This window comes from Chaetomium tenue, assembly GCF_020726465.1.
Source record: "Chaetomium tenue strain MPI-SDFR-AT-0079 chromosome Unknown F5144scaffold_4, whole genome shotgun sequence".
Classification (NCBI taxonomy): Eukaryota; Fungi; Ascomycota; class Sordariomycetes; order Sordariales; family Chaetomiaceae; genus Chaetomium; species Chaetomium tenue.
In genome coordinates this window covers 3,633,270-3,654,039 of record NW_027117332.1, presented here as the reverse complement: position 1 = coordinate 3,654,039, position 20,770 = coordinate 3,633,270, and the positions used below count along the sequence as shown (strand labels likewise).

Below are 20,770 nucleotides of genomic sequence, written 5' to 3'. Positions count from 1 at the left end.
CTATAAATCGACATTGAAGCCGGTAGAAGTCTTACGAGATTCTTGACTACGAGCTTGCCGAGGCCCTATACTTGCCTAGCCTATTATGAATACAAAGCCTGCTGTTCCTCAATATCTCTCTCAATCCTCCTCCAGAGATCACCAACACCTCTTCTCCCTATATCAAATGGTTCGTGTTCCCTCTCTTGAGCTACCAAACCTTCAATCCTATCTTCTTCTGCTCTACTCCAATCCAGGTAGGCCATCATCTCCTCCTTCGTCCAGTCCCTTGAGCCTGTTGAAGTCGTACAGTGCTTTGTCATCTGCTTATAGTCAAGGCACCACTCGTAGCTTGCCTTGCTATATCGTAGAGGCAAACGCATTGCCTTCCGGTATTGCTGGTTGGTTCTGATGCTTCCACGTGGTTGGGCTCTGTGCCAAGTATCCCTTGCCTTGACATATCTCTGATAGATTGCCTGTGGGTCCCAGTAGTTGAGGGAAGCTGGCGATGGACTTGACAAGGCTGGTACTGTGTGATGCGGCGGTGGTGTAGGCGGCGGTGGTGTAGGCGGCGGTGGTGTAGGCGGCGGTGGTGTATCTTCGGTGACAACCTCGATTGATGGCATTGTGGGTGTTGTTGCTTGCGAGGTCGGTTGTAGAGCTGAAGCCCGCTGCAATAGCTCTGCATGCCTCTGGGGACATGCCTTTGAGGTCATTATATGACCTAATGTATGGCATCTGCTGCAGGTGGGTAATGCCTTTGGCTGTGTTACAGCCTCGACTGTCTCAAACCCGCTAGGCTCTCGCCTGGTGCTTGATTGTGGTATAGTCGAATTGGCAGCAATAGGATCGATGCGCTGACGAGGCTCGAGTAGCAACTGAGGAGCGCCATCGCGTTTGAGATGCCAGCGTGAGGAGAAATGCTCAAGTCGAAGGACCAAGTTCTGGTCAAGCAAAACCTCCAATGTATGGACACAGGGTAGTCCCATAGATAGAGAGAAAGAGCCTGAACAGGTTCGCGACAGAGATGGGCCTTTCCGGGTGAGGAGTTTCCGCTGCTCGTCGACCTTCCTTAGGGCCTCGTGTGATACCCAACCACGTACTCCACTGTATAGTGATCCAGAGAGCTCAATTGGAAACCGAATTTGCTGCTTGGCCTGGTTGGACTTCAGCTCCCCAAGTTGGTTGAGTAAGGCATGCTTCATCGCCCTCCAGGCCTCAAAAAGATCCAATGTAGATCGCTTGAGATACCCTTTGAGCAGTGCATGGATACCTTCAACACGTGAGGTTACCACGTTGCCGAAATGAGGGTGTTGGTCAACCCAAGCCTTAACAAGCTTTTCCTTGTACAAATCGAGCCAAGTGTTCTTGATATACTTGACCTCTTCGACATGGTGTGGAAGATACTGCTTCTCAAACTCTTCTAGACGCTTGTAGAATGCCTCCTCATCTGGCGATCTCATGATCGAATGCCAGAACATGTAGAATTCCTTCCAAGGTTCAAATCCTTCGTGTTGGCTGGTGAAGGCTGGCTGGCAGTGACGAAGAACTGCTTTATTCGCATGCCATAAGCACAGCAGTGAAGCGGCAGATGGAAAGCAGGTAGAAACAGCGTTCATACATGCGATACACCTGTCTGTCAAGACAACAGAGGGAAGTCGAGCATTGCAGACCTCGTAAAGCGACCTCAGCCGGTCCAGAGCCCAAAGGTAATCCTCTTCGGTCTCGCCACGAAGGAATGCGAATGCAATGCAGAAGGATCGCTGGCAAGCATCGACGCCGATCATGTCAAGGAGCGGCATGCCGTATTTGTTGGTCTTGTATGTGCAGTCTAGCAAGAGGGTATCCGGATAGGCTTGAAGGTACGCCAGTGAGTCTGGGTGGGCGAATAGAACAGCTGTGACCCGGCCATCTGGAGAAAACTGCATTCGACTCCAGAATCCTTCTCTGTCTAGCTGATTGGCGAGTGCATGGATAGTACTCTGGCCTTCGCAAATGTCTCGTTTTGTCGCTGCAATGCGATTGTAGACGTCCTGCTGGGTTGCCATAGAATTGCCGTTCTGCCGTATGTATGTCCTGATATCCTTGGGGACTATCCCAGAGTTGACAAGGTTTGCGAGCTGGGTAGCATCATCCTTGGATAGTTGCCGGTGTGTCGGATGAGCAGATGGATGCTGGCTTGGTTCATGATTGTGTATGGAAAACCGCTTGTCGGGGCGATGCCTTAAGGTCCAGGTACTCTTATTCAGAGATTCTTTGGTCAGGACTGAAAACTGGCAGCCTGTTCCTCGGGAAGTTGTCCTCCGTTGGCGTTCTCTCGACACAGAAGGAGGACGACAGGATCGATCACATATGTATGTAATCGTCTGTCTGCCAGTCTTCTCCTTGGTTGATCTCCCAGTAATGAATGCGTAGCCCTTAGTCGCAGCCCAGGAATTGATTGACGCGAACAGGGCATCCCTCGATTCGTAATCGCGTTCCGGAGGGAGACTATCGTCAGAGAACGAAGTAGCTGCTTTAGCCGAAAGAAGACTCATCGTGACTTGAATAAAAATACGTTGCGTTGTTTAAAGGTCTGAGGAGTGTATTGCAACTATCTGATAATGACTCTAGAAGTGCAAACAAACTTGAAGCAAAGGAGAGGAAAAGGAGAAAATAGCTCTGACCAGGTGGGGATAGTAAGTGCAAAGGGGTAGGCGTGATGGAGTCGTGGGTTTGGGGAGGATGGAGTCGTTGTTCAGGGGGTTTTCTATTGAGGGTTAGGGATAGGCGTGGGTTGTCGAGCCTGCGCAGAAGCAGGCTTAGTCATCGCCACGGGACCCGTGTACCTTTAAATCCACGGGTACCCGTGTACCTATTGGCTCCCGCAGACATCATCTTTCGCGTCGACATCGACTTTGCCCCGCTGAGTAGCAGTTGGACAATAGCCTCGTGTCCCTCTTCAGCAGCCAACGACAGCGCCGTCCGGCCAGAGTTGACTTTCGCATTGACATCGACCTCGCCCGTGCTCAGCAGCACCTTGACGACGGGCTCATGCCCGTTTTTAGCAGCAGATGAAAGCCTGGTCAAATGTCAAGCGTAGATTCAGCTGAGGGAGATCTTTAGTAACACGTATACTAGTTATCTCCCAGATAATGAAAGATATCAAGAAACTTGAAAGACGCCATCTCTTCAGTCGTCGCGGCAGACCTGCGGTCAGTTACCCGACGCCTAACACCACGAGCTTGCTTCCGGCAGAGGCGAACCAGGTTCCTTAGCTGACTTCCTCTTCATCTTTTTCTTGTACTTTCCTCTCATGGCCGGAGCTGCCTCCTCGGCTTCCACTGATTCGGGAGCCGGAATCTCGTAGGTGACTTCATCGGCCTTCTCCGGCTCCGGCTCCGGCTCCGGCTCCGGCTCACACTCTGGCTCTGGTCCACATTCCGGTTCTAGCTCCAATTCTATCATCTCTGCGGACTCGGGTGTCTGAGACCGCAGTCTAGCCGAGTACAACCTTCCCTCATCAACAATACCATTGCTGTGATCGTCGGTTACTCGGGCGGAAACAAAAACAGACTCTGGAGATAGTTAGACCTGGGCAGTGAACTGAACCCGTACAGACAAGAAGACTCACCTCCACCGACACGGAAGCCCGCAAATCTCTTGCATGTGAGGAGCCCGTTTCCCAAGACTGCGAGCTGTCTGCTAAGCTGCTCACGCTCCGTACGGCTGTCCTCAGACTCGCCAGCGATGCGAGACACCAACTCGGGAGACATTTGATACACCTTCACAGGTGAGAAAATGTCATCGATTGCGGACACAAGCTTGGCTTCGATGACTTCTACAGCCACGTCGTCCATGAATCGCTTCAGTGCAACCTATGATCAGAAGTTAGTAACCGCGTCTACGGGCTCTCCTAGGAAGGTGGTTTCCTACCTTGTAATAGGCATCCAAGCAATCCATTGCCTCCATCGCAGCAGGGCGGGTCATGGCCGACTCACTGATCACAGCTAAGGAAGCAACCAGCCGTGAGAGGTCATAATGCCCACTCAGATAGGTCGACTTCAGGTCACGAACCCCGAAGAAATCGCGTAGCGCTTCCTCTGGATCCTTGCTGCTTCTCCCAAGGCGGACTTTCTGGAGAGTCTCGGTGAAGTCAGGGTTATAGGTGACGGGGTGACCGGCCTGATGAGGAAGCAGAAGCTCTGTTGTCTTCGCATGCATCCGTGATCGTAACTCCTTCATTGCGGGCTGGAAGATCTCTTGCTTGAGAGATCCTGCCGTGGACTTGTCCGCTATGTAATCGACAACAAGGTTGACAAAGTCGCGGGCAGCCGTCCAAACTTTGTCGATGTGTTCGCGAGCGATCGACGCCCACGGCTGCGACTGCTCGACGAACAGATCGGCCACAACCATCGAATTGAAAGTGCCAGGGAGCTCGCGTCCACGCGTTCGAGACATGAGGTTTTCAACATGACTGATGAAGTCGTCCCGGGTGATTGACTCTGGCCGGAGTGGTTGATCCGGCGTCCGTCCCTCCGTAATGTGTCGGTAATGACCGAAGTTGACAAGGTCGGATGCAAACGACTGGTTCAGGTTCTGCACGACAGCCCTGATTCGCTGTTGATAGCCCGCCTCCGATAGGGCATCTTCGAAGAACTTGCCGATGTAACTGCCGCCTGTAGAGGCTTTGACCAGAGTCTGGAATGACTGGCTCAGGTGGAATAGGTAGACACGTTGCTCGTCGAGGCTGGCTCGAGGTTCTCCCAGCTTGTCCAGTTGAATCTGACAGGACTTAAACTTCTGTTCGATCTCACTCATGAGGCCGGGGAGTTCAGAAGCAATCTGAGCCAGGAGGACCTTGCTGAGACGGCCACGGAGCTTGTCAATGCCCAGATGAGCAAGCGGCAGCGCTGTCCACGCGCCTTTGCTCAAAAACGCAGCTTCCTCAGTATCCCGTTCGGCAAGAGTCCATGAGCCCTTCTCCGAGTCCATGTTTTTCAAAACGTGCCATCCAAGGCGAAAATCGACCTCTTGATTTCTGGCAAGAGAAAGGTAAAGAGCTTCGCGCTCCGAGCCAGGGGTCAGGTCGTCAGGCTTCGTGATGACGCCCAAGGTGCGGGTGCCACTCTTGTCCACAGCCCGGGCCAACTTCAACACAACTTGGTTGGCGAAGTCGTTTTTGGCCGAGACAACTGCCAGAATGATACATCTTGGTTGTTTCATGTAGCCTTGGACGACATCTCGGATGAGCTCCACATCAGAACCAGATTGATACCTCGTCGCGGAGTGGATGAGGCCAGGGAGGTCGACGATGGTGAGATGCGGGCGGTCGGGGCCTGTAATCTCGATGCGCAGGATATCCTTAGCGAAGGCCTTGCCGTGAGTCGTGATGCCCATCGCAAGCTTTGCGCTCTCAACGAGCCTGGGAAGACCAGCGAACCCGTCTAGCCGCTCCCGGAAGCCGCGAAGAGAAAGCTGTTCGGACTCGCTCCGAGAGTCATGAGGGACGATGGAGACGCTGGCGCTGATGGTTGGGGTCCGGCGTAAGACCAACTCGGTGGGGAAGCGAGTACATAGGTTGCCGCTGACTGGAAAAGAGACGCCAGAGATGGCTTCCAGGACCGAGCTCTTCCCGGATGACTGGTCACCGCAGACAATGATCTGTGGAAGAGATACATAGTTGTTGATACCTTGCAGACGGAGCTGATCGACTGAGTCCAGCAGTTCAAGCTGGCCCTGGGAGCAGAGTCTGCTCAGCGTATTGCTCTCAAAGGCCACCATCTCGACGTGGAAAGATGGACGTTTCGTACAGCGGGTCAAAAGTCAGCAGGGGTAGTCAGTTGGGGCAGAAGGATGGTGGAGCAGAAACTCTTGGATGTGTTGGATTATGATTGTTAATTCAACTGCCTGTCTGGTCTCAAACAACAACAACCCCGCCCCCTCCCCCCCCCCCCTCCCCTTCTCGGGGGACACCCATGACGGCTGTTGGCCTCAATGCAGAACTTGGACGGGCGGTGACAGAGAAGCCCAGCCAACCAAACAACACGGAATCGGGGAGGAAGGCTGGGATTGGCCGCTAAAAAGGGGGCTAGCTTGCCACATGTATTTGAGCCATTGAGCTTGGAAGTCGTTATCAGGCAAACCGGCGCTTTTCAACAACGCGCCGCATGTCGGGCTACCAACAAAACCTGTTTGGTGGCTAATTTGGACAACATGGACGAGCACACAGTGCCGTCACACATCGCGCTGGCAACTGGCGCAACCTCTTTCTTTCTTGTCTTTTCATCTTTCCTTTTCTCTCTTCAGCGTACAATCCACTTAAGGAAAATGGCCTCACCCAGAGCATCTACTCCCCGTTCAATAAGCGCTGGGAGACTGCCGTACACTTCGGTACGGGTAGCTCGCTGACAGGTACATGTAGAGGGCAGAACCCCCCGACGGATGCAAATCCAGACCAGGCCCCAAACCCAGGAATCATTGCCCCGCAACGTTGCCGGGATTGTCTTGGGCCAACGCAGAGCCATTGGGACATGTGGACTAATGCGCAGTCGCCAGAGAATCCCGACTGCATGGAGCGTTTGTGGCACCCGGCCGGTGCGTTGCAGTCATGGACCATACGAGAAAAGGCGCCGATAGTCCGATGCTCGTCGTCGGGGCTAAGAAACGCCTCCCGAGCTTCATTCAAGGCGGATTTTCTGTTGTTCTTTGCATTCATCTCTCACCATGCTCCTCACCGGTGGCATCTTTCCAGAGCAAGGCTAGACTCGCTACACATTATCTTACATTGCCATTCATTTCAAGTTTCTTCATGACGTGTTGATCCCAGACCGTACATTGGAGACAAACGATCCAAACCCGCCGACTTCCATCGCTTCCTGCTTTCTTCACTTTCTCAAAGATACTCCGAATCCTTGTCAGTACACGAAATCCCAGAATGTGCATTGTTCCAAATTCGAGCCCAGAATGCGGGCCTTCTCCTCACTGGCCAGCAAGATGCCCTCAAATCGTCAAGGGATCTCAGTGCAGTCTGTTGCGACACATCCCTACCATGAGCAGTCTTTAAAACATCAGTGTGAGTCTGCGGGGTAGTGTGCGTGTGGTGGAATGGCTGAAACCGAAGGCCCAAGACTGTTTCGAAGGTCGGCGTTGCGACCTAACCTCACAGGCAGGCATCTTTCGGGGAAGAGAAGCCGGCGGGCTGTTCTTGATTGGCCTAGTGCTCATCGGGCGTCTTCCATGCATCCATTGCCCAGCTATCTGCGACCCTCAACGGTCAAGGCTCAGGACGCCCTGCGCCCCTGCGCCCATGCCTATTCCGGGAAGCCCATGGCGTATTTTGTGACTCGGGGCAGACTGCAGGCAGCAGCCGTGTAGCAGTCAATAAGGAACCGCAACCCAGCACTCGCACACTCCTTGCTTCTCTTCTCCCAACAGCCGCAACAACGTTGCGCGACGCCCGCGAGGTGGAGTGGAAGAAAAACCGGCCCTGGCTTCAGTAAACGGCTCGCGGGAATGATGTACGTAGAGAAAGACACGGTCACGGAGTGGCGGAGTGGGCTCGGCGGCGGAGCGAGGCGTGCTTACCGGGGTTCGTCGCAGCAACAACGAGGATGACACTGCCAGTACGGTTTTCCGTGTTGTGAGCACGATCGAGATGACGGTCAATTGAATCCTATACTACCCACCCACCAACCTCACGGCCCTTCCGACCTTATCCTTTCCTCCTCTTCGGCTCACTGAATGAGGTACCTGGAGTGACGGCTTGCTGCTCGGCATTGCTCGACTGGCTGCCCCGCTCGTCAGGCACAGAAGCGCAGCTGGCATCTGACTGCATCAAGTTGCCCAAATCCTGGGAAAGCCCGGTCGCCTCGGAAAGTGGTGGGACATCAAAGTTCAAATCCAACGGCAGCTGATTGATGGCAGAGCAGATGTTCTCGAAATGCCTGGGCATCCATGTGTCGTAGACGTTCTTGGTGAATTGGTACGCTGTCCACTTGTCCTTTCCGTCCAACTCTGTGAAGTCGAAAGTACGAATCGGGTGCCGGTAGTACTTGGTGTCTTTCCCAGTTATCACTGGGTAGTGGCCGTAGAGCCGTACCGACCGGTGGTCATGCGAGACGGAGAAAGCGAGGATCTTCCGGTTGACCTCAGCCTCGCGCTTGACAGCACGGAAAAGCTCGACGATGCCCCGCACCGCAAGGGTCATGCTGTGGGCGTTCTGCCGGTCTGCAATGTCGAGTGCCGCGGCGCCGCATTTCACCTCGCAGGTTAGGAACGGGAAGTACATGTAGTACGTAGCCATGAAGAAGGACTGGTCCCCAGCGATGAAGTCGCCAATGAAGGGCGACAGCTTGGCGAGCTGGTCCTCGGTGAATGCGTCTCGTTTGAACCCAACGGAGTAGTCAGGCTGTGGACGGGTGCTGGTGAGAGGGACCGAGTTGTTCCACCCTTCGTTGACGCTCTCGACAAGGATGTCAAGGTGTTTTGCACCGAATGTCGCAAGACTTTCGGCTGAAGGAACAATGAGCCGGCTGATGTCTTGAATGACTCGCGCCTCATTTTTGTTGTGTATCTTCTGGCATGTCGTTTCAAAGACATCGTCGCGGAAGAGTGTATCGCTGGGAACTGGCGGCGTCTTCTCCAGGAGAGACCGACAAAGAGCCTGGCTGGCGCTGGCTAAGCCTACCGGAGCTTTGGTCATATAGCTGCCTTTGACCTCGAGCAGGGTCTCATAACGCTGGTCTCGGTATGGTGCGCTCTTCTCCTCCCTCGGCTTCTGGTCGCTGGGCGTCGTGGATGTAGCAGAGTTCGATCGCTTCCGGGACAAATTGGACGAGGATTTCCTCCGCGCAAGGAGACGGTCCATGGTTAAATCCGTTGTTGAGGTCTCTTCTGGCCAGTCCTGCTCCTCTGGCCAGCGCCGTTCCTCCGCCCAGAAAGCAACTGGGTCAATGTGTTTGTGGGCGCCGCTGCCAATCGCTGACTCGCCAAATGCGTCTTCGGTAAGAAGTGGAGGGGTAGGGCGTGGAGGGGTAGGACGTGGAGGGGTAGGACGTGGAGGGGATGTCCGCTGTCGCTTCCGGCCTGGGTCTGGGTCTGGGTCTGGGCTGCCCTCGAGTGCGTGTTCGGTTGATTGCTTGCGCTTGCGACCTCTGCTCTGGACAGGCGCTGGTGGATCCTGTAGATCCGAAGTTAAATTCTGAACTATATAGTACGAAGGGTGGAAGCTATACTTGTGGAGACGGCGTGGTTGGATGCAGGCGATTGCGTTCGGCACGCTTGGTTGCGCGCTTTCGAGAACTGCCTTTGCGCGGCTGGATGCCCTGGGGTCGATTTCCTGCAAGCATCAGCGGAGATGTCCTTTGGCGCTGCGAAGAATAGGTACCTTGATAATTTGACGCCGGCGATGGGAGCGCCCTTTGGGCCGCTGTTTGGGCTCGAGTGTTGGCCATGGCGATGAGAACGGAGCGCGGAGCGAGGTCCTGGTTATGTGTCTGGGGAAGAAGGTCTCGAGATGGAGTGACGTGCGAGGAATGGATGGCTGCGAGCGTGCAGGAATGGGATCCACTAGTGCCGACCAATCGTTAAGCGCCATAGTCGATGTGAGTCCCATAACTTTCATCCAATGGACGGACCACGGTTCGCCCTCGCATTTGGCTCCTGCGACAACTGGCCAATGGAGAGGTGAGCCCGACCACCCATCGACCCCACAGCCTACCCGCCGCCCAGAGCTGCAAAGCCCAACCTCACGCAACGAACGTCTACTTTTAGACAAGTCTTGACTCATCGGCAAGGTGGCAGCCAAGTCAAGAGGGGAGTTCTGCCGTGGGTGCGGGCGCTGTATCGTGCTGTTTGTGTGGGGCATTGCAGGAGCCAGGGCCGGCGCGGGGCGTGCAGATGCGGGCTGATGCGGGGTGCCACTCACTGTCGCACAGCTGTTTGGAGGGAGCTGTGGTTGCCAAAACAGCGCAGTTCGGCCTCGGATATGGACATGTTTAGGGCGACCAACAGGGAAGCCACGGCGCCAAGACTGGAACCTACCGCCATCTAAACGGCCAATCATATGAGTAGCTGAGACTCGTTCAAATTTGAACGAGTCTCGGCATATCTTCGGGAATAGATCCCAGGCGTTAGGTGTGGGGTACTTTGTGACCATGACTTCTTTTCTCCAGATAAGATGGAAGGGAGCTTCTGTGCCGCCTGTGCCGCCAGACTCACCCACACATTGAGACGAGACGATCAGTTGCTTACCTTGACCACGTTGCCTGTCTCAGATGCATGCGGCTGAAAGGCATCTCGATGGAAGCAGCCAAGCGGGGGAGTGGTGTCACGTGTGGCATCAGGCTCGCGGGCGAGCAAAAGGAGGTGCTGCGCTTTCGTCGCGACGGTGACAAGACCCACATTTGTGAGCTCGGGATCAGGGTCTGGGGCGGCACGCCCCGTGCCGCGTCCGCAAGGCTCCCTCCGGCAGCCCTTGGCCCTTAGCGCTCAGCCCACAGCTGAGTGGAGCACTGGCGTGCCTGAGTGTGCCCAGCATCGACGATCATCGCTATCCCTGAACTGCGATCGAAAGGCGCAACCCCTGCTTCTGAGCTGGGTGTCACGGATGAAAGCAAGCAGCTTATCAGAGGCCTTCTTGGTGACGGGCAGTCAGGTCCTCAGGGGACCCTCTTCGACGACGATATCTTTGTGGATGTCCACGACGATAGTGCCACCTGGACGAGAGGCCCATGATTGGTTTCCTGGTTGACAGGGCTCGGACCCGCGGCTCCACTCATGTGACTTCGTACCGGACCCCGCATTCGCAACCCCACCACGAAACCCGCACGCCCACCGGTTCGCGTCGAGGCGCAAGACACACACCACCCAACCAACTGGGCCTTCTTTCCTCCCACGTACCACTGTTGTTTGTTGCCGCTCTCTCCAGGCTTTCCTTTCGGTCAGTCGGCTGCGTGTTGTGTTATCCGCCGCCCGCACAAACCAAAACGTGCGGCTGGCTGATGTGGCAGGAATCAGGAGTGTCCCCTGAGGCGTGGCAACTGTGATTCTTCTTGGGGTCTGGCAGATGCCCACCGACTCGGAACCTAGAACCGGAGAGGCAGCCATCATCATACTGTTGCCCTGCTCCCACTTACTCGGTAAATTGACTTCCGTAGTATAAGCTGTGGCTGCCAATTGATTACCGTCGAGAACCAATCAGATACATACTAACGTTTTTGTTTCAGTTGGAAAGTCTCTTTGTGTGACGACGGTGACGAGGTCACCAGCTCATGTGCTGAACAACCCCGCATTTAGAGCTGGTCTGGTGTCACCTCGACATTGGCGTGAAAACCCGCCTCTCCACGATTATCCACCCTCTGGCCTGAGCTTCGCTCGTGCGGTACTAAGATGGAGGATTGCTGGCATTGCAACCGGCAATTTAAAGACTGGGGATCGCTCCAACAGCATGCTCAGAGTAAGCACCCTGACATGTATTGTACGCGATGCCAGCGACTCTTCGCTTCCAGGAATGCTAAGCAGCAACACATCGCCAATTCCAACTCCCACCACCTTTGTATGCGGTGCCCAGACCAGCCTGATTTTGACTCTCAGTCTGAGCTGGACGGCCACGCGGAGACAATACACAACGGTTGTACCGTTTGCGACTGCTGGTTCGATAGCCCAGGTCAGCTCACTCAGCACGATATTGACGAGCACAACCTATGTACGACCTGTCAAACATACTTTGATTCTCCCTCAAATCTGAGAAACGTATGCCCTGTTACATCATCCAAACCACATTTCAAATCCCAGCTAACACGCTTCAGCATCTCCAAACCCACGCTGAGAGGACTGTCGGTTGTCCGGGATGCACCAGAAAGTTCGTTTCTAGGTCCGCCATGGTGCTGCATCTTGAGGCTGGGACCTGCGACTCTGGTGCAGATTCCGATCGCGTCACCGAGATAGCCTTCGACTGTTACCAATCGGGAAAGTACACCTGCGACGATAACCCCGATTTCAATTTCAAATGTCCGACTTGCGACACACCTTTCGCCTGGATAAGCGGCCTTTTGCAGCATGTCGAAGGTGACTCCTGCACTGAAGAACTAGCAAAGGGAAGGTCGCTGTGGAAGTTTCTTAACTTCTTGCAATTGCAAATCTAAGAGTTGGGAACTGCACGTGCTCGCTTGATGGTAAAGGCATGGACGCTCGGAAATGCAGCCACGCAAGCCAGCTAGCTGCCTTTCTCGTATTCGGCAATCTGAAGGCATCAATGTCGTTTTGGGTTTCGTCAACCAAACAGACGAGGTGACTGTAATGTTCAACACTTTCTAGACAGCTTTCCCATTTCGGGTTGACTAGTCCCGAGAGTAGGCCGGGGTGATGATGTAGCCTCCCCTTGAGTCGCTGACCGCCTGCAAGTCGCCTAAAAGTTGCCCAAGTGGTGATGCCAGCTCCTCATCCGGTGCACCACCCAAATCCTTCTCAGCCAGGTGTAGGCTTGTCTAATTAGAGGTTTTTGCATGAGGTTGGGCTTTGCAGCTGTGGGCGGCTAAGGTGTGGGTCGATGGGCGTCGCGAACCACTCCAGCATCGAGCGCCAGAAAGCTACCAACCATAACGAGTCGATGCACCCTAAGACGAAGCTGGATGACCACTGGGTTTCCCATATCCTAGAGATCCGCGCGAGCGACGAACACCACGTGTATGCGCGCGCCTGCTGGATGTACTGGCCCGACGAGCTTCCCCAAGGGACGCACGATGGCAGGAAGACGATCCAGGGCCGCCAACACTACCATGGTATAAACGAGTTGATCGCCTCGAATCATAGTAAGCAACCCGTGGCTGCGGCGCATGCCAGGCCTGAGCAATACTAACATTAATACAGTGGACATCATTAATGTTATGAGCGTCGCTTCGCAGGCACGAGTGAAGCAATGGGACGGGAAGAACGACGAGGGCAAGCGGCCGCTAAGTCCCTCCGAGACGGGCGCGGAGACTAACGGCGACGGCGCGCGGCCGTGGGAGGGCTTGTTCGAGGCGTCACTAAAAACGGCTGACATGGACGCCGTATAGATCTATGGAGTATACCCACCGCGCCTACCCAGTGAGATCATCAAACAGCTAACATATATTAGAGATCCTTATCCTATCCGTGCTCGTCTGGCAGCAGAGAGGCTGCTAGCAAAGAGGAAGGAGGCAAAGGATAAAGAGCGGAAGGCCAAGGCGCAGCGAGAATTCTGGTTGAATAACAACAAGCTGCAAGAGGAAACCCGCAGAATATTAGCGTCGCATCCCACCTTACCAACATCGCCGCCGCCGGCACAGATATCACCCGGGAAGATGAAGAAGTGGTTTCAACGCGTGGTCTCTCTATTAGGGCTTCCCTGTATAAAAGCCGAGAGGTCTAAACCCGGGATACCGCCGGAGGTTGGGAGGGCGGATTGGCTGGGTATCCCCCGGACAATGATCGGGATAGTGCTAAAGGCGATCGTCGCCTCCGGTCCAAACGCCTTTGTAACCCAGCCCTGGTTCTCCATATACCAATCGCGTTCCTCCTCGCCAAATGTGACCGTAAAGTCTCCGCTGGGTAGTCTCTGCGCTGCCCTTGCTCCGTTCCGCGCCGCTGCTATATTGATTGCCTGTACGGTCTCCTCGGCCGTTCGCTTCGCAAGGTCCGTGGGGATATTCCGGGCGCGGACCGTGATCTGTCTTGTGAGCCTCGCCGGGATGTGCTTCTGGACCATCGGCGGTCCCGCAGCTGGCCAGTGGCTGCGGCCTCCAGCGGCCTGGTGGCTACCCGCCACGTCCGCGTAGGACCGTTGCTTCTGCAGTCCCCCGGGTGTTCCTCCGCCCCCGGTGATGTTCCGGAGCATTTGTTTAACCTCCTCGAGGTCGCCCTTCGTGGCATACGCCGCGTTATCGCCCGTATCCCTCGGCGGCCCAACTGCGATCGCCATCGCGAAAACTTCGCGGGCCCACTTATTCTGGTCTTCGGTGACCTCCGCATAGTTGTTCGTTTTCGTTACTTTGACCACGAAATGTCTGATCTTCTCTTCGTAGATGTCTTCTCCCGTTCGTACTTGAGTCGCAGCGGTTTTCGTCGTTGTTGGGCGGCGCGGTTGGTGGCTTGTCACTGAGGTTGGCGAGGGCATGGTGGCGGCTCTGCTCGAGTCCGGCCGTGCCTCCGTCGATCACCATCGGTAGCGCCTCGGTGCCGCTGCTCGCGCCATCATGCGGCATCGTCTCCGGGGCCAATTGGCCCTTGCGAAAACGATTCTGTCGTCTGTTTGCGTTTTTGTCACGTGTGCGGCTCCGTACAAACGTTTACTTGGAGTCCGGCTTCGGTCGGGCCGATGTCAAGATGAGATTGTTGACAAGAGTTGAGATTGTTGACAAGAGTAGTGTAATATATAGAGCCACTGGAGACATTAATAATACAGCCATGCATGGCGTCTCCTTACCAAGACCTCCTACCCCCTATTCCTTACTCCAACGCCGTCTCACAATCGTCCTGTGGCTGACGGCGGCACCCATCCAATCTCCTCCACGGCCCAGTGAATCCATAGCCGGCCCTCGTCGTCTAACAAGTTGTACGCGTGGGCTATGAGGTGTCCGCCCCAGCCTTGCATCCACCAATGACCCTCTAATTTCTTCAACAACACACAAAAAAAAGCAAAGATGGCCACTGCTTTCCGCGTCGGCGTTCGCAATAGGGGCAGGAAGTCTTCTGCCATCAGGAACACCCGGTGTTCGGCAGTCTCTCGTCCCTCGCCACACTCGCAGGCAGGAGTCAGAACCCCCGGGACTCCCCGTGTAAACAAGAAGTCCCGTAGGCCTATTGCTCCCGTCCGGATTTGAATCAGCAGTGAGCTCTTCGCCTTGTTGAGACCGTCGTGCCTCCTTAGGGTTCCGTTCCGGTTACGCCGAATATTGATTTTAAGATCCCGCCGCACTCTAACGCGTCCGACGCGTTCGACGCGCTCGGCCGTGCCGTAGCCACCAAGAAGAGCCTCAAGGAGCAAATTCGCGATGCCAAAGCCATCACCGACCTACCCCTCGATCCGAAGCAATACCCAAAGATTCAGGGTCCCGACAAACGGTTTTCCCCCAAGGCTGAAAGTTGTTAGCGTACTGACACGATACTTTTCCTTAGTCAAGATGGCACTCCCCAGGCACGTCCACTGCGCGCACTCATTCGTCATGATCAAATTGGACAAAGCCTTTCAACTAGGGCGCCTGAAAGCGTCCTCTTCGAAGTTCTGAACCGGAAAACCGACGGGTAAACCTTTGGCACCTCAGCCCACGGTTGGAAACTCCTCCCCAATCTGGGTCAGAGAGTGCATCATCAACGGTGATCCAAACTCCGGTATTTCTGAGCTGTGTTGGAGACAGCAATTGGATACGATCGATGCTCCATGGTACCTTGCTTCCCCGGACAAAACGTGCGGGACCGATCTTCTGCACCAGCATTGTAGGCGACTCTCTAGATTGGAATGATCGAGTGAGCCGTTTGAACGTTGACCGGCAGAGTGGCGTTGATAACGTGATACGATCCCTTGTACGCGAATTGTTCTGGCTGTTACGCGGGACATCGACTGGCACTGTTTAAACTGCGTTCGCTTGAGAGCACACTAACAAGGGTACTTTTGGCCTGGAGCGGTTTTGCACTTCCTTCAAACCTCGAGACGACCTCGAGGCGCGCCCGACTTTTGACTCAACATCACACCGCATACACTCGAATGACTCTATGACTGTCCGATCTCCCCAATGTTGTCTCAGCGCAACCAGATCCTCTTTACGAAATTCCCGTGTCACCTAACGACCCACCACGGCCCGATTCAGATTGTTGACGGCGCGGGTTATGTCCGTGGCTGGATTGATTCCATTTGGCCGCCGCACTCGCCGCGAGGCCGTTGACATTGGTCAGCAGGATCGACTGCGCGTTTCCTCGACGAGGATGAGGATGAGAACGAACAAGAAGACAACTGCCTCCTTCGATTGTATATGTATCGTGCTGAGTTATTGCGATCCATCTTAACGGGTAAGTGTTCAAGTGCGTGGATCGAAGGCGTTAAATTGACGATGTTAGTTTGTTGGTGAACAACGAGAACAATAGTGGAACACGTGGATGCTCTGATCTGATCGCTTCCTTACATTTCCCAGCCCGAAGCTGGCTGTTTTGGGATGGCATTACAAGTTTCTACAACAATTGAACCGTGACCTCTCTCCCCTCTACCACCCTAGCCCGGGAGTAATCATACCCCCGAGATGTCGCCTCTCTCAAGTTTGGCGTAGAGTTCCTCGTGCGATCGGGTAATAGCCTCCCCAAAATATATTCTTTCCGCTTGGATGGTCAACTCCAACAGCTTGAGAGCTTCCTCAAGGTCGGACCTAACCCGCCTCAGCTTATACTTGGCGACGGCAACTTCGAACGCTCCTAGGTATCTAGAAACGGTTAGTATATTGGGAAGCCCAAATCAAACTGACGCCGGCTACATACACCTCGCGAGTGAATGACCGTAGCGAATGGTGCTCGGTGAGCAGCTCAGTCCGTCTCCTGAAACTGTCTGCCACTTGCTCGAGCGCCGCGTATGGCCATGTCTCGGCACTCTTCAACCGGCCGTCATCGTCCAAATAGCAGGCGGAGTCCTTGTAGGTTTGAAGAAGAGTGTGAAGGCGCTGCTCGTGAGAGTGACTGAATGGGTGACTAGGATCGCATGCTGGACACTGGCAGGTAAAACCCCAGCCCCCGGAGAGCACGCGCTGCCGGATCTCGCGAGGCGCAGCACGCATGATGTAGGAAGTTGTGATCTCTTCATCAGCATTGATATCCCGGTTGGCACGCATTACCAGGTCACCGGTGCCTTCGTTGGCTACCTGGTCGGCGTTCGGAATACACGAGTGGTTGATTCGGCAGGCATTCAGAAACAGCTCAACAGTCAAGCCAGTGTCATGGGCGATGGTGAAGGCGTTTGTATCGATGATATCGTCCAGCTTGAAGATCTCGATGATAGACTCCTTCTCGTAGTTGTTGTCCCTCGGGTAGGTCGCGTAGACTATCGCACGATAATCTAAGACGGTTTGACCCTCCGAGAGTTTCAGTATGCTCTGTCGTGTCGTAACTGGAAGCATAATGAATCTCCGGTGTCGCTCCGCCAGGTTTTCGCCCTTCCAGGCTCGGAAAGCGAGCGGATCACGCATGATGTCGACATTGCGAAGTATATCCTTGGTCGCAAAAACCCCCAGGCCCTTGCCCGGCGAGCTGCGAATTTCAAAAACAGGCGAAGAGTCTGAGAAAGCACAAGTCGTTAGGTTCTGGGTGTCCAGTGGGGGCAGCGTGAGAAGATTCAGCAGAAACCACTTACCCTTTCCCAGGTGCTGCGTATCCTTTTCCAGGTGTTGAGTACCCTTTCCCAAGTGCTGGGTACTCTTTACCAAGGGTTGGGGACCCTTTCCCAAGTGTTGGGTACTCTTGCCCAGGTGTTGGGCAGCGCTCCGTGCAAACCTGCTCGGTGCTCGGAAGGCTGATTGCAGCTTCAGCATTGGCTTGAGCCAGGCCATGGCTTCAGATTGTCGAGTAATTGAATTCGCTGATCGCAACTCTTGTTCCGGTAACTAGAGATAGAAAGGAAAGGAAGGCAAAATATGGGAAGGTTCAGTTTTCGCCAGATAAAAAGAAAGGTCGGGAAGTCGCCTGATTCAAGAACTAAAAACAAGTGTTTGTGGCAGCTTTTATTATAATCCGGCCAACCAGAATCTACCGGAAAAACTATCAGATCGCTACACAGTACGTGTTTACTAACGAGATGGACAATGTTCACCGCCCCCTGTTGTTTACACACGGGTAACGGCGTTCTTCCGTAGCCGGAGAAACCTTTTTGTGAAATACCAACATATTGACCGCGAATGACTGAAAGGTGATCCTAACGCTCAAGGAAACTCTTCTTGACTTTGAGCTTGTCGTCAAGGCTCTGCAGGGCGACGGTCAAGCTCGTAAGAGAAAGGGCAGCGAAGGCGACGAGGTGGTCAGTCTGATTCAAGGGGCAAGCTGGGATCTCCTTGATGGGTATGGGTTTTTCCTCGACTCTCTCGAGGAGGCAAAGAAGCGAGTCGATCAAGTTCCTTTCATGCACCGCCTCAACCATATAGAGCTGGGAAGAATGTGAGATGGAGTGACGTGTGAGGAATGGATGGCTGCGAGAGCGTGCAGGAATGGGATCCACTCATGCCGACCAATCGTTAAGCGCCATAATCATTGTGAGTCTTGGCTTCTGCGCCGACTGACCAATAGGGGCGTGAGCCTGACCACCCCATCGACCCACACCTTAGCCGCCACCCACAGCTGCAAAGCCCAACCTCATCAAAAACCTCTAAAGACAAGCCTTGACTCATTGGCAAGGTGACAACCAAGTCAAGAGGGGAGCGCTGTGCCACAACATTGGGAGCTGGATGCCGTTGGTGCGGGCCGCTGCATCACGGCGTAGGCGGGGCATTGCAGGGCCGGCGCGGGGCGTGCAGGTGCGGGCTGATGCGGGGGTGCCGGGCGTTGGGGTTGCCCGCTGCAGGATCGCGATGCGTCAGTGCAGCCGAAGTTTTGGCACTACGAAGGTTCGGCGCCTTGCTACCGCGTTTTGCAGGCTGCACCGTGGTCAAAGGACGTGACTGACACGCTCTTTCAGCCATGCAGGCGGCAGGAAGGAATATCACGAAAGCACATCTGAACTACACTAGGAACGCCCATACAAGTCCATAGATACAAGAAGCCCTTCACGCCAATATTACTCCCCATCGTCCCAGGTATAACTCTCATCCCCGTTCAGATGGTACCACATGTGATGTTCGTTACTCTAGGACCAGGGTTCTTCAGCCGAGGCCGGGTCAGCACCGTCCTGCTGCTCGTCCAGTCTGTAATTCGTGCCAACGGTATGCAGTGTTTTCATCCTGGTTACCCCGATTGGGACTTCTGTCAGTACCCAGGGAGGGGATGAAACTTACCCATAACACGAAGAACACAAGACGGGCACGGATGCCGCGGCGGCTAGAATCCTGACGAATTCGCTGTCAAGTTCAGACGCCTCGGCTCCGGATGGTCGGGAGCAGGCTAGCCATTTTAAGTATCTCCGCCGATCCGATCTCATATGCTTGCAACATCACTGCAACCCCGCACTTCGGCATTCAGTGCGATTCCTGAACTGCCAAGTTGCGAGACACAAAACACTGGTTCATCATGTTCGCGCATAGCATCCGTGGCCATTTAGTTGAGCACCGGGCCTACCAAGAGGTCTACATGGACAACAAGAAATTCCGTTGGGCTCCGAACCAAACTCGTCCTAATTCGAATTGCCTCCCGGAGTAGATAGCAAATAGAACGGTTGATAATTGTCACTTCCTTCCCCAGTTGGGAACGCTTCCGGGACGCCTACTCCGTCCTCTCCCCCAACACAAGTAGGTTCCTATGCAGCTGCCGAAGGGGGGGTGGCCGTACGGAGGCGCACCCGTGGCCAATACATTCGCCGAGTTGCGTTGGTGGCACTTCCTAATGCGTTTTGTGGACCGCAGGTTTGGCATGAAAAGCAAGCAGGCTCTCAGGCTGCCTTGACCGGGCGGCACTTTGTGGTGACAAGACGCGCTTCTTTCACTCTTCCTGCCGCGGGCTAACCGGTTCGAGGGGTGGAGGGGTTGACGACGACCCTTCCTGCTGCTTTCCCTGCTACCCGCAGGTGGTGACACACTTGACCTCTTCGGATACCGACACCCTATGCATGGCGTGGGTACTGTAGGATTGATCTCAAGGGATCCCATCCACTCAACTGCATGCGTCCCTAAGATTCACCAGTTTTCCGACTCTCTTCACTGGTTAGACGCTCGAGGCCTTCATGCCGCATCTGCCGCCCCCACCCTGCATGGCCGACGGCACTTTCGGGGGTATTGCTGTACCGAACACCTTGCATATCCACGGCCGACAAGTAGCCGGGGTGGTGTGAACCGTGATCAGGCATCACCCTGATTCTTCTGACCGCGTCCCTCCTACCTCTTTCAGAAACCTTTCAAGCCTGTGTGACGCGTGGTCCGTATCGGCATTGGCCACACCACCATAGGACGTGCGCGACTGGACGCGGTTATTCGGTGACGGGTCACGGGTGGGCAGTGTCGTGAAGGAAACCGGAAAACGATAGCTCGCAGACGGGGCAGGACCTCATCATGTACGTGTTCTTAGAAAATGCGTCCTGAGGAAACGCGTCCTGAGAAAACGCATCCTGAGAAAACGCGTCCTGAGAAAGGCGTACCTATGTTCTGGGCGGGAATGAATGCGGTTATAGGTGGCAAAGCAGCCAGTGAGCAATATCAAAGGAGGTTCTATTAGCGAGGATTCTAAGGAACCATGCCTAATGGCAGAGCCAGCACACTTATACTCCCCGGCGGCGCAGCTAACTTGGCAGCAAACCCCAATGCTATGTCCCGCGATGTCCTGCTCTATCCCGTGTGCCATGTTCCGTCATGTCCCGCCATGTCCCGCCATGTCCCGCCATGTTATAATGTCCCGCCAGTATACGGATCAAGGACGTTACCCAGGCCTTACCGAAGGAAGAATCTTTTCAGCTCGGGCCGTGGAATGTAGGGTCACCGCCCGCCCGCTGACTGACCTTTTCGACAGCAGCTCAGGTGGGCAATGGGTACGTTGTGAATAAGACCGAGGAGATGAATGGGGGACTGACCAACTCCCTGTGCATGAGGCTCTGCAGCCCCGCAGCTGGTTCGCGGCCTATACAAGGCAACTAAGTGGACTTTCGAGCTCTCTTCCCATGCCCAAACCACAAGGCCCACTT

General features: G+C 54.7%; 8 protein-coding genes across 8 annotated transcripts; 5 read left to right on the top strand and 3 right to left on the bottom strand.

Moving 5' to 3' along the window:
- Positions 1 to 3,285: 3,285 nt before the first annotated feature.
- F5144DRAFT_252609 (P-loop containing nucleoside triphosphate hydrolase protein) lies at positions 3,286 to 5,876 on the bottom strand. The gene is made up of 2 exons (XM_066783462.1): positions 3,895 to 5,876; positions 3,286 to 3,836 (listed from the first exon to the last, which is right to left on the bottom strand). The coding sequence occupies exons 1-2, from the start codon at positions 5,740 to 5,742 to the stop codon at positions 3,510 to 3,512; spliced, it is 2,175 nt and encodes a 724-aa protein (XP_066643614.1). The 5' UTR covers positions 5,743 to 5,876; the 3' UTR covers positions 3,286 to 3,509.
- Positions 5,877 to 7,503: 1,627 nt separating this feature from the next.
- On the bottom strand, positions 7,504 to 9,590 carry F5144DRAFT_252566 (uncharacterized protein). The gene is made up of 3 exons (XM_066783461.1): positions 9,347 to 9,590; positions 9,195 to 9,298; positions 7,504 to 9,139 (listed from the first exon to the last, which is right to left on the bottom strand). Exons 1-3 carry the CDS (start codon positions 9,411 to 9,413, stop codon positions 7,673 to 7,675), a joined length of 1,638 nt encoding a protein of 545 aa, XP_066643613.1. The 5' UTR covers positions 9,414 to 9,590; the 3' UTR covers positions 7,504 to 7,672.
- A 1,665-nt stretch (positions 9,591 to 11,255) lies between these two features.
- F5144DRAFT_252547 (uncharacterized protein) lies at positions 11,256 to 12,306 on the top strand. Its single transcript, XM_066783459.1, has 2 exons — positions 11,256 to 11,712; positions 11,769 to 12,306. The coding sequence occupies exons 1-2, from the start codon at positions 11,350 to 11,352 to the stop codon at positions 12,102 to 12,104; spliced, it is 699 nt and encodes a 232-aa protein (XP_066643612.1). The 5' UTR covers positions 11,256 to 11,349; the 3' UTR covers positions 12,105 to 12,306.
- F5144DRAFT_252554 (uncharacterized protein) lies at positions 12,307 to 13,157 on the top strand. Its single transcript, XM_066783460.1, has 2 exons — positions 12,307 to 12,770; positions 12,829 to 13,157. The coding sequence occupies exons 1-2, from the start codon at positions 12,509 to 12,511 to the stop codon at positions 13,014 to 13,016; spliced, it is 450 nt and encodes a 149-aa protein (XP_066643611.1). The 5' UTR covers positions 12,307 to 12,508; the 3' UTR covers positions 13,017 to 13,157.
- A 1,464-nt stretch (positions 13,158 to 14,621) lies between these two features.
- F5144DRAFT_650543 (uncharacterized protein) lies at positions 14,622 to 15,206 on the top strand (the record flags this gene model as incomplete). The annotated part of the gene is made up of 3 exons (XM_066793004.1): positions 14,622 to 14,645; positions 14,849 to 15,029; positions 15,097 to 15,206. 3 exons carry the CDS (start codon positions 14,622 to 14,624, stop codon positions 15,204 to 15,206), a joined length of 315 nt encoding a protein of 104 aa, XP_066643610.1.
- A 922-nt stretch (positions 15,207 to 16,128) lies between these two features.
- On the bottom strand, positions 16,129 to 17,685 carry F5144DRAFT_650533 (uncharacterized protein). The gene is made up of 3 exons (XM_066793003.1): positions 17,309 to 17,685; positions 16,444 to 17,233; positions 16,129 to 16,388 (listed from the first exon to the last, which is right to left on the bottom strand). Exons 1-3 carry the CDS (start codon positions 17,502 to 17,504, stop codon positions 16,199 to 16,201), a joined length of 1,176 nt encoding a protein of 391 aa, XP_066643609.1. The 5' UTR covers positions 17,505 to 17,685; the 3' UTR covers positions 16,129 to 16,198.
- Positions 17,686 to 17,749: 64 nt separating this feature from the next.
- Positions 17,750 to 18,117, top strand: F5144DRAFT_574162 (uncharacterized protein; the record flags this gene model as incomplete). Its single annotated transcript, XM_066789003.1, has 2 exons — positions 17,750 to 17,758; positions 17,879 to 18,117. 2 exons carry the CDS (start codon positions 17,750 to 17,752, stop codon positions 18,107 to 18,109), a joined length of 240 nt encoding a protein of 79 aa, XP_066643608.1. The 3' UTR covers positions 18,110 to 18,117.
- Positions 18,118 to 18,684: 567 nt separating this feature from the next.
- On the top strand, positions 18,685 to 19,255 carry F5144DRAFT_252484 (uncharacterized protein). The gene is made up of 2 exons (XM_066783458.1): positions 18,685 to 18,866; positions 18,952 to 19,255. Exons 1-2 carry the CDS (start codon positions 18,764 to 18,766, stop codon positions 19,182 to 19,184), a joined length of 336 nt encoding a protein of 111 aa, XP_066643607.1. The 5' UTR covers positions 18,685 to 18,763; the 3' UTR covers positions 19,185 to 19,255.
- Positions 19,256 to 20,770: the final 1,515 nt, after the last annotated feature.

Coding starts and splice junctions, on each gene's coding strand:
- F5144DRAFT_252609 (XM_066783462.1), bottom strand. CDS start 5,742: ATGGTGGCCTTTGAGAGCAATACGCTGAGCAGACTCTGCTCCCAGGGC. Junction 3,837..3,894: donor GCTTGGATGCCTATTACAAG/GTAGGAAACCAC, acceptor TTCTGATCATAG/GTTGCACTGAAGCGATTCAT.
- F5144DRAFT_252566 (XM_066783461.1), bottom strand. CDS start 9,413: ATGGCCAACACTCGAGCCCAAACAGCGGCCCAAAGGGCGCTCCCATCG. Junction 9,299..9,346: donor GCCGGCGTCAAATTATCAAG/GTACCTATTCTT, acceptor TGATGCTTGCAG/GAAATCGACCCCAGGGCATC. Junction 9,140..9,194: donor CAACCACGCCGTCTCCACAA/GTATAGCTTCCA, acceptor TCGGATCTACAG/GATCCACCAGCGCCTGTCCA.
- F5144DRAFT_252547 (XM_066783459.1), top strand. CDS start 11,350: ATGGAGGATTGCTGGCATTGCAACCGGCAATTTAAAGACTGGGGATCG. Junction 11,713..11,768: donor CTCCCTCAAATCTGAGAAAC/GTATGCCCTGTT, acceptor AACACGCTTCAG/CATCTCCAAACCCACGCTGA.
- F5144DRAFT_252554 (XM_066783460.1), top strand. CDS start 12,509: ATGGGCGTCGCGAACCACTCCAGCATCGAGCGCCAGAAAGCTACCAAC. Junction 12,771..12,828: donor GTTGATCGCCTCGAATCATA/GTAAGCAACCCG, acceptor ACATTAATACAG/TGGACATCATTAATGTTATG.
- F5144DRAFT_650533 (XM_066793003.1), bottom strand. CDS start 17,504: ATGGCCTGGCTCAAGCCAATGCTGAAGCTGCAATCAGCCTTCCGAGCA. Junction 17,234..17,308: donor TACGCAGCACCTGGGAAAGG/GTAAGTGGTTTC, acceptor GTGCTTTCTCAG/ACTCTTCGCCTGTTTTTGAA. Junction 16,389..16,443: donor CGGTCATTCACTCGCGAGGT/GTATGTAGCCGG, acceptor AACCGTTTCTAG/ATACCTAGGAGCGTTCGAAG.
- F5144DRAFT_252484 (XM_066783458.1), top strand. CDS start 18,764: ATGGTACCACATGTGATGTTCGTTACTCTAGGACCAGGGTTCTTCAGC. Junction 18,867..18,951: donor GTCTGTAATTCGTGCCAACG/GTATGCAGTGTT, acceptor CATAACACGAAG/AACACAAGACGGGCACGGAT.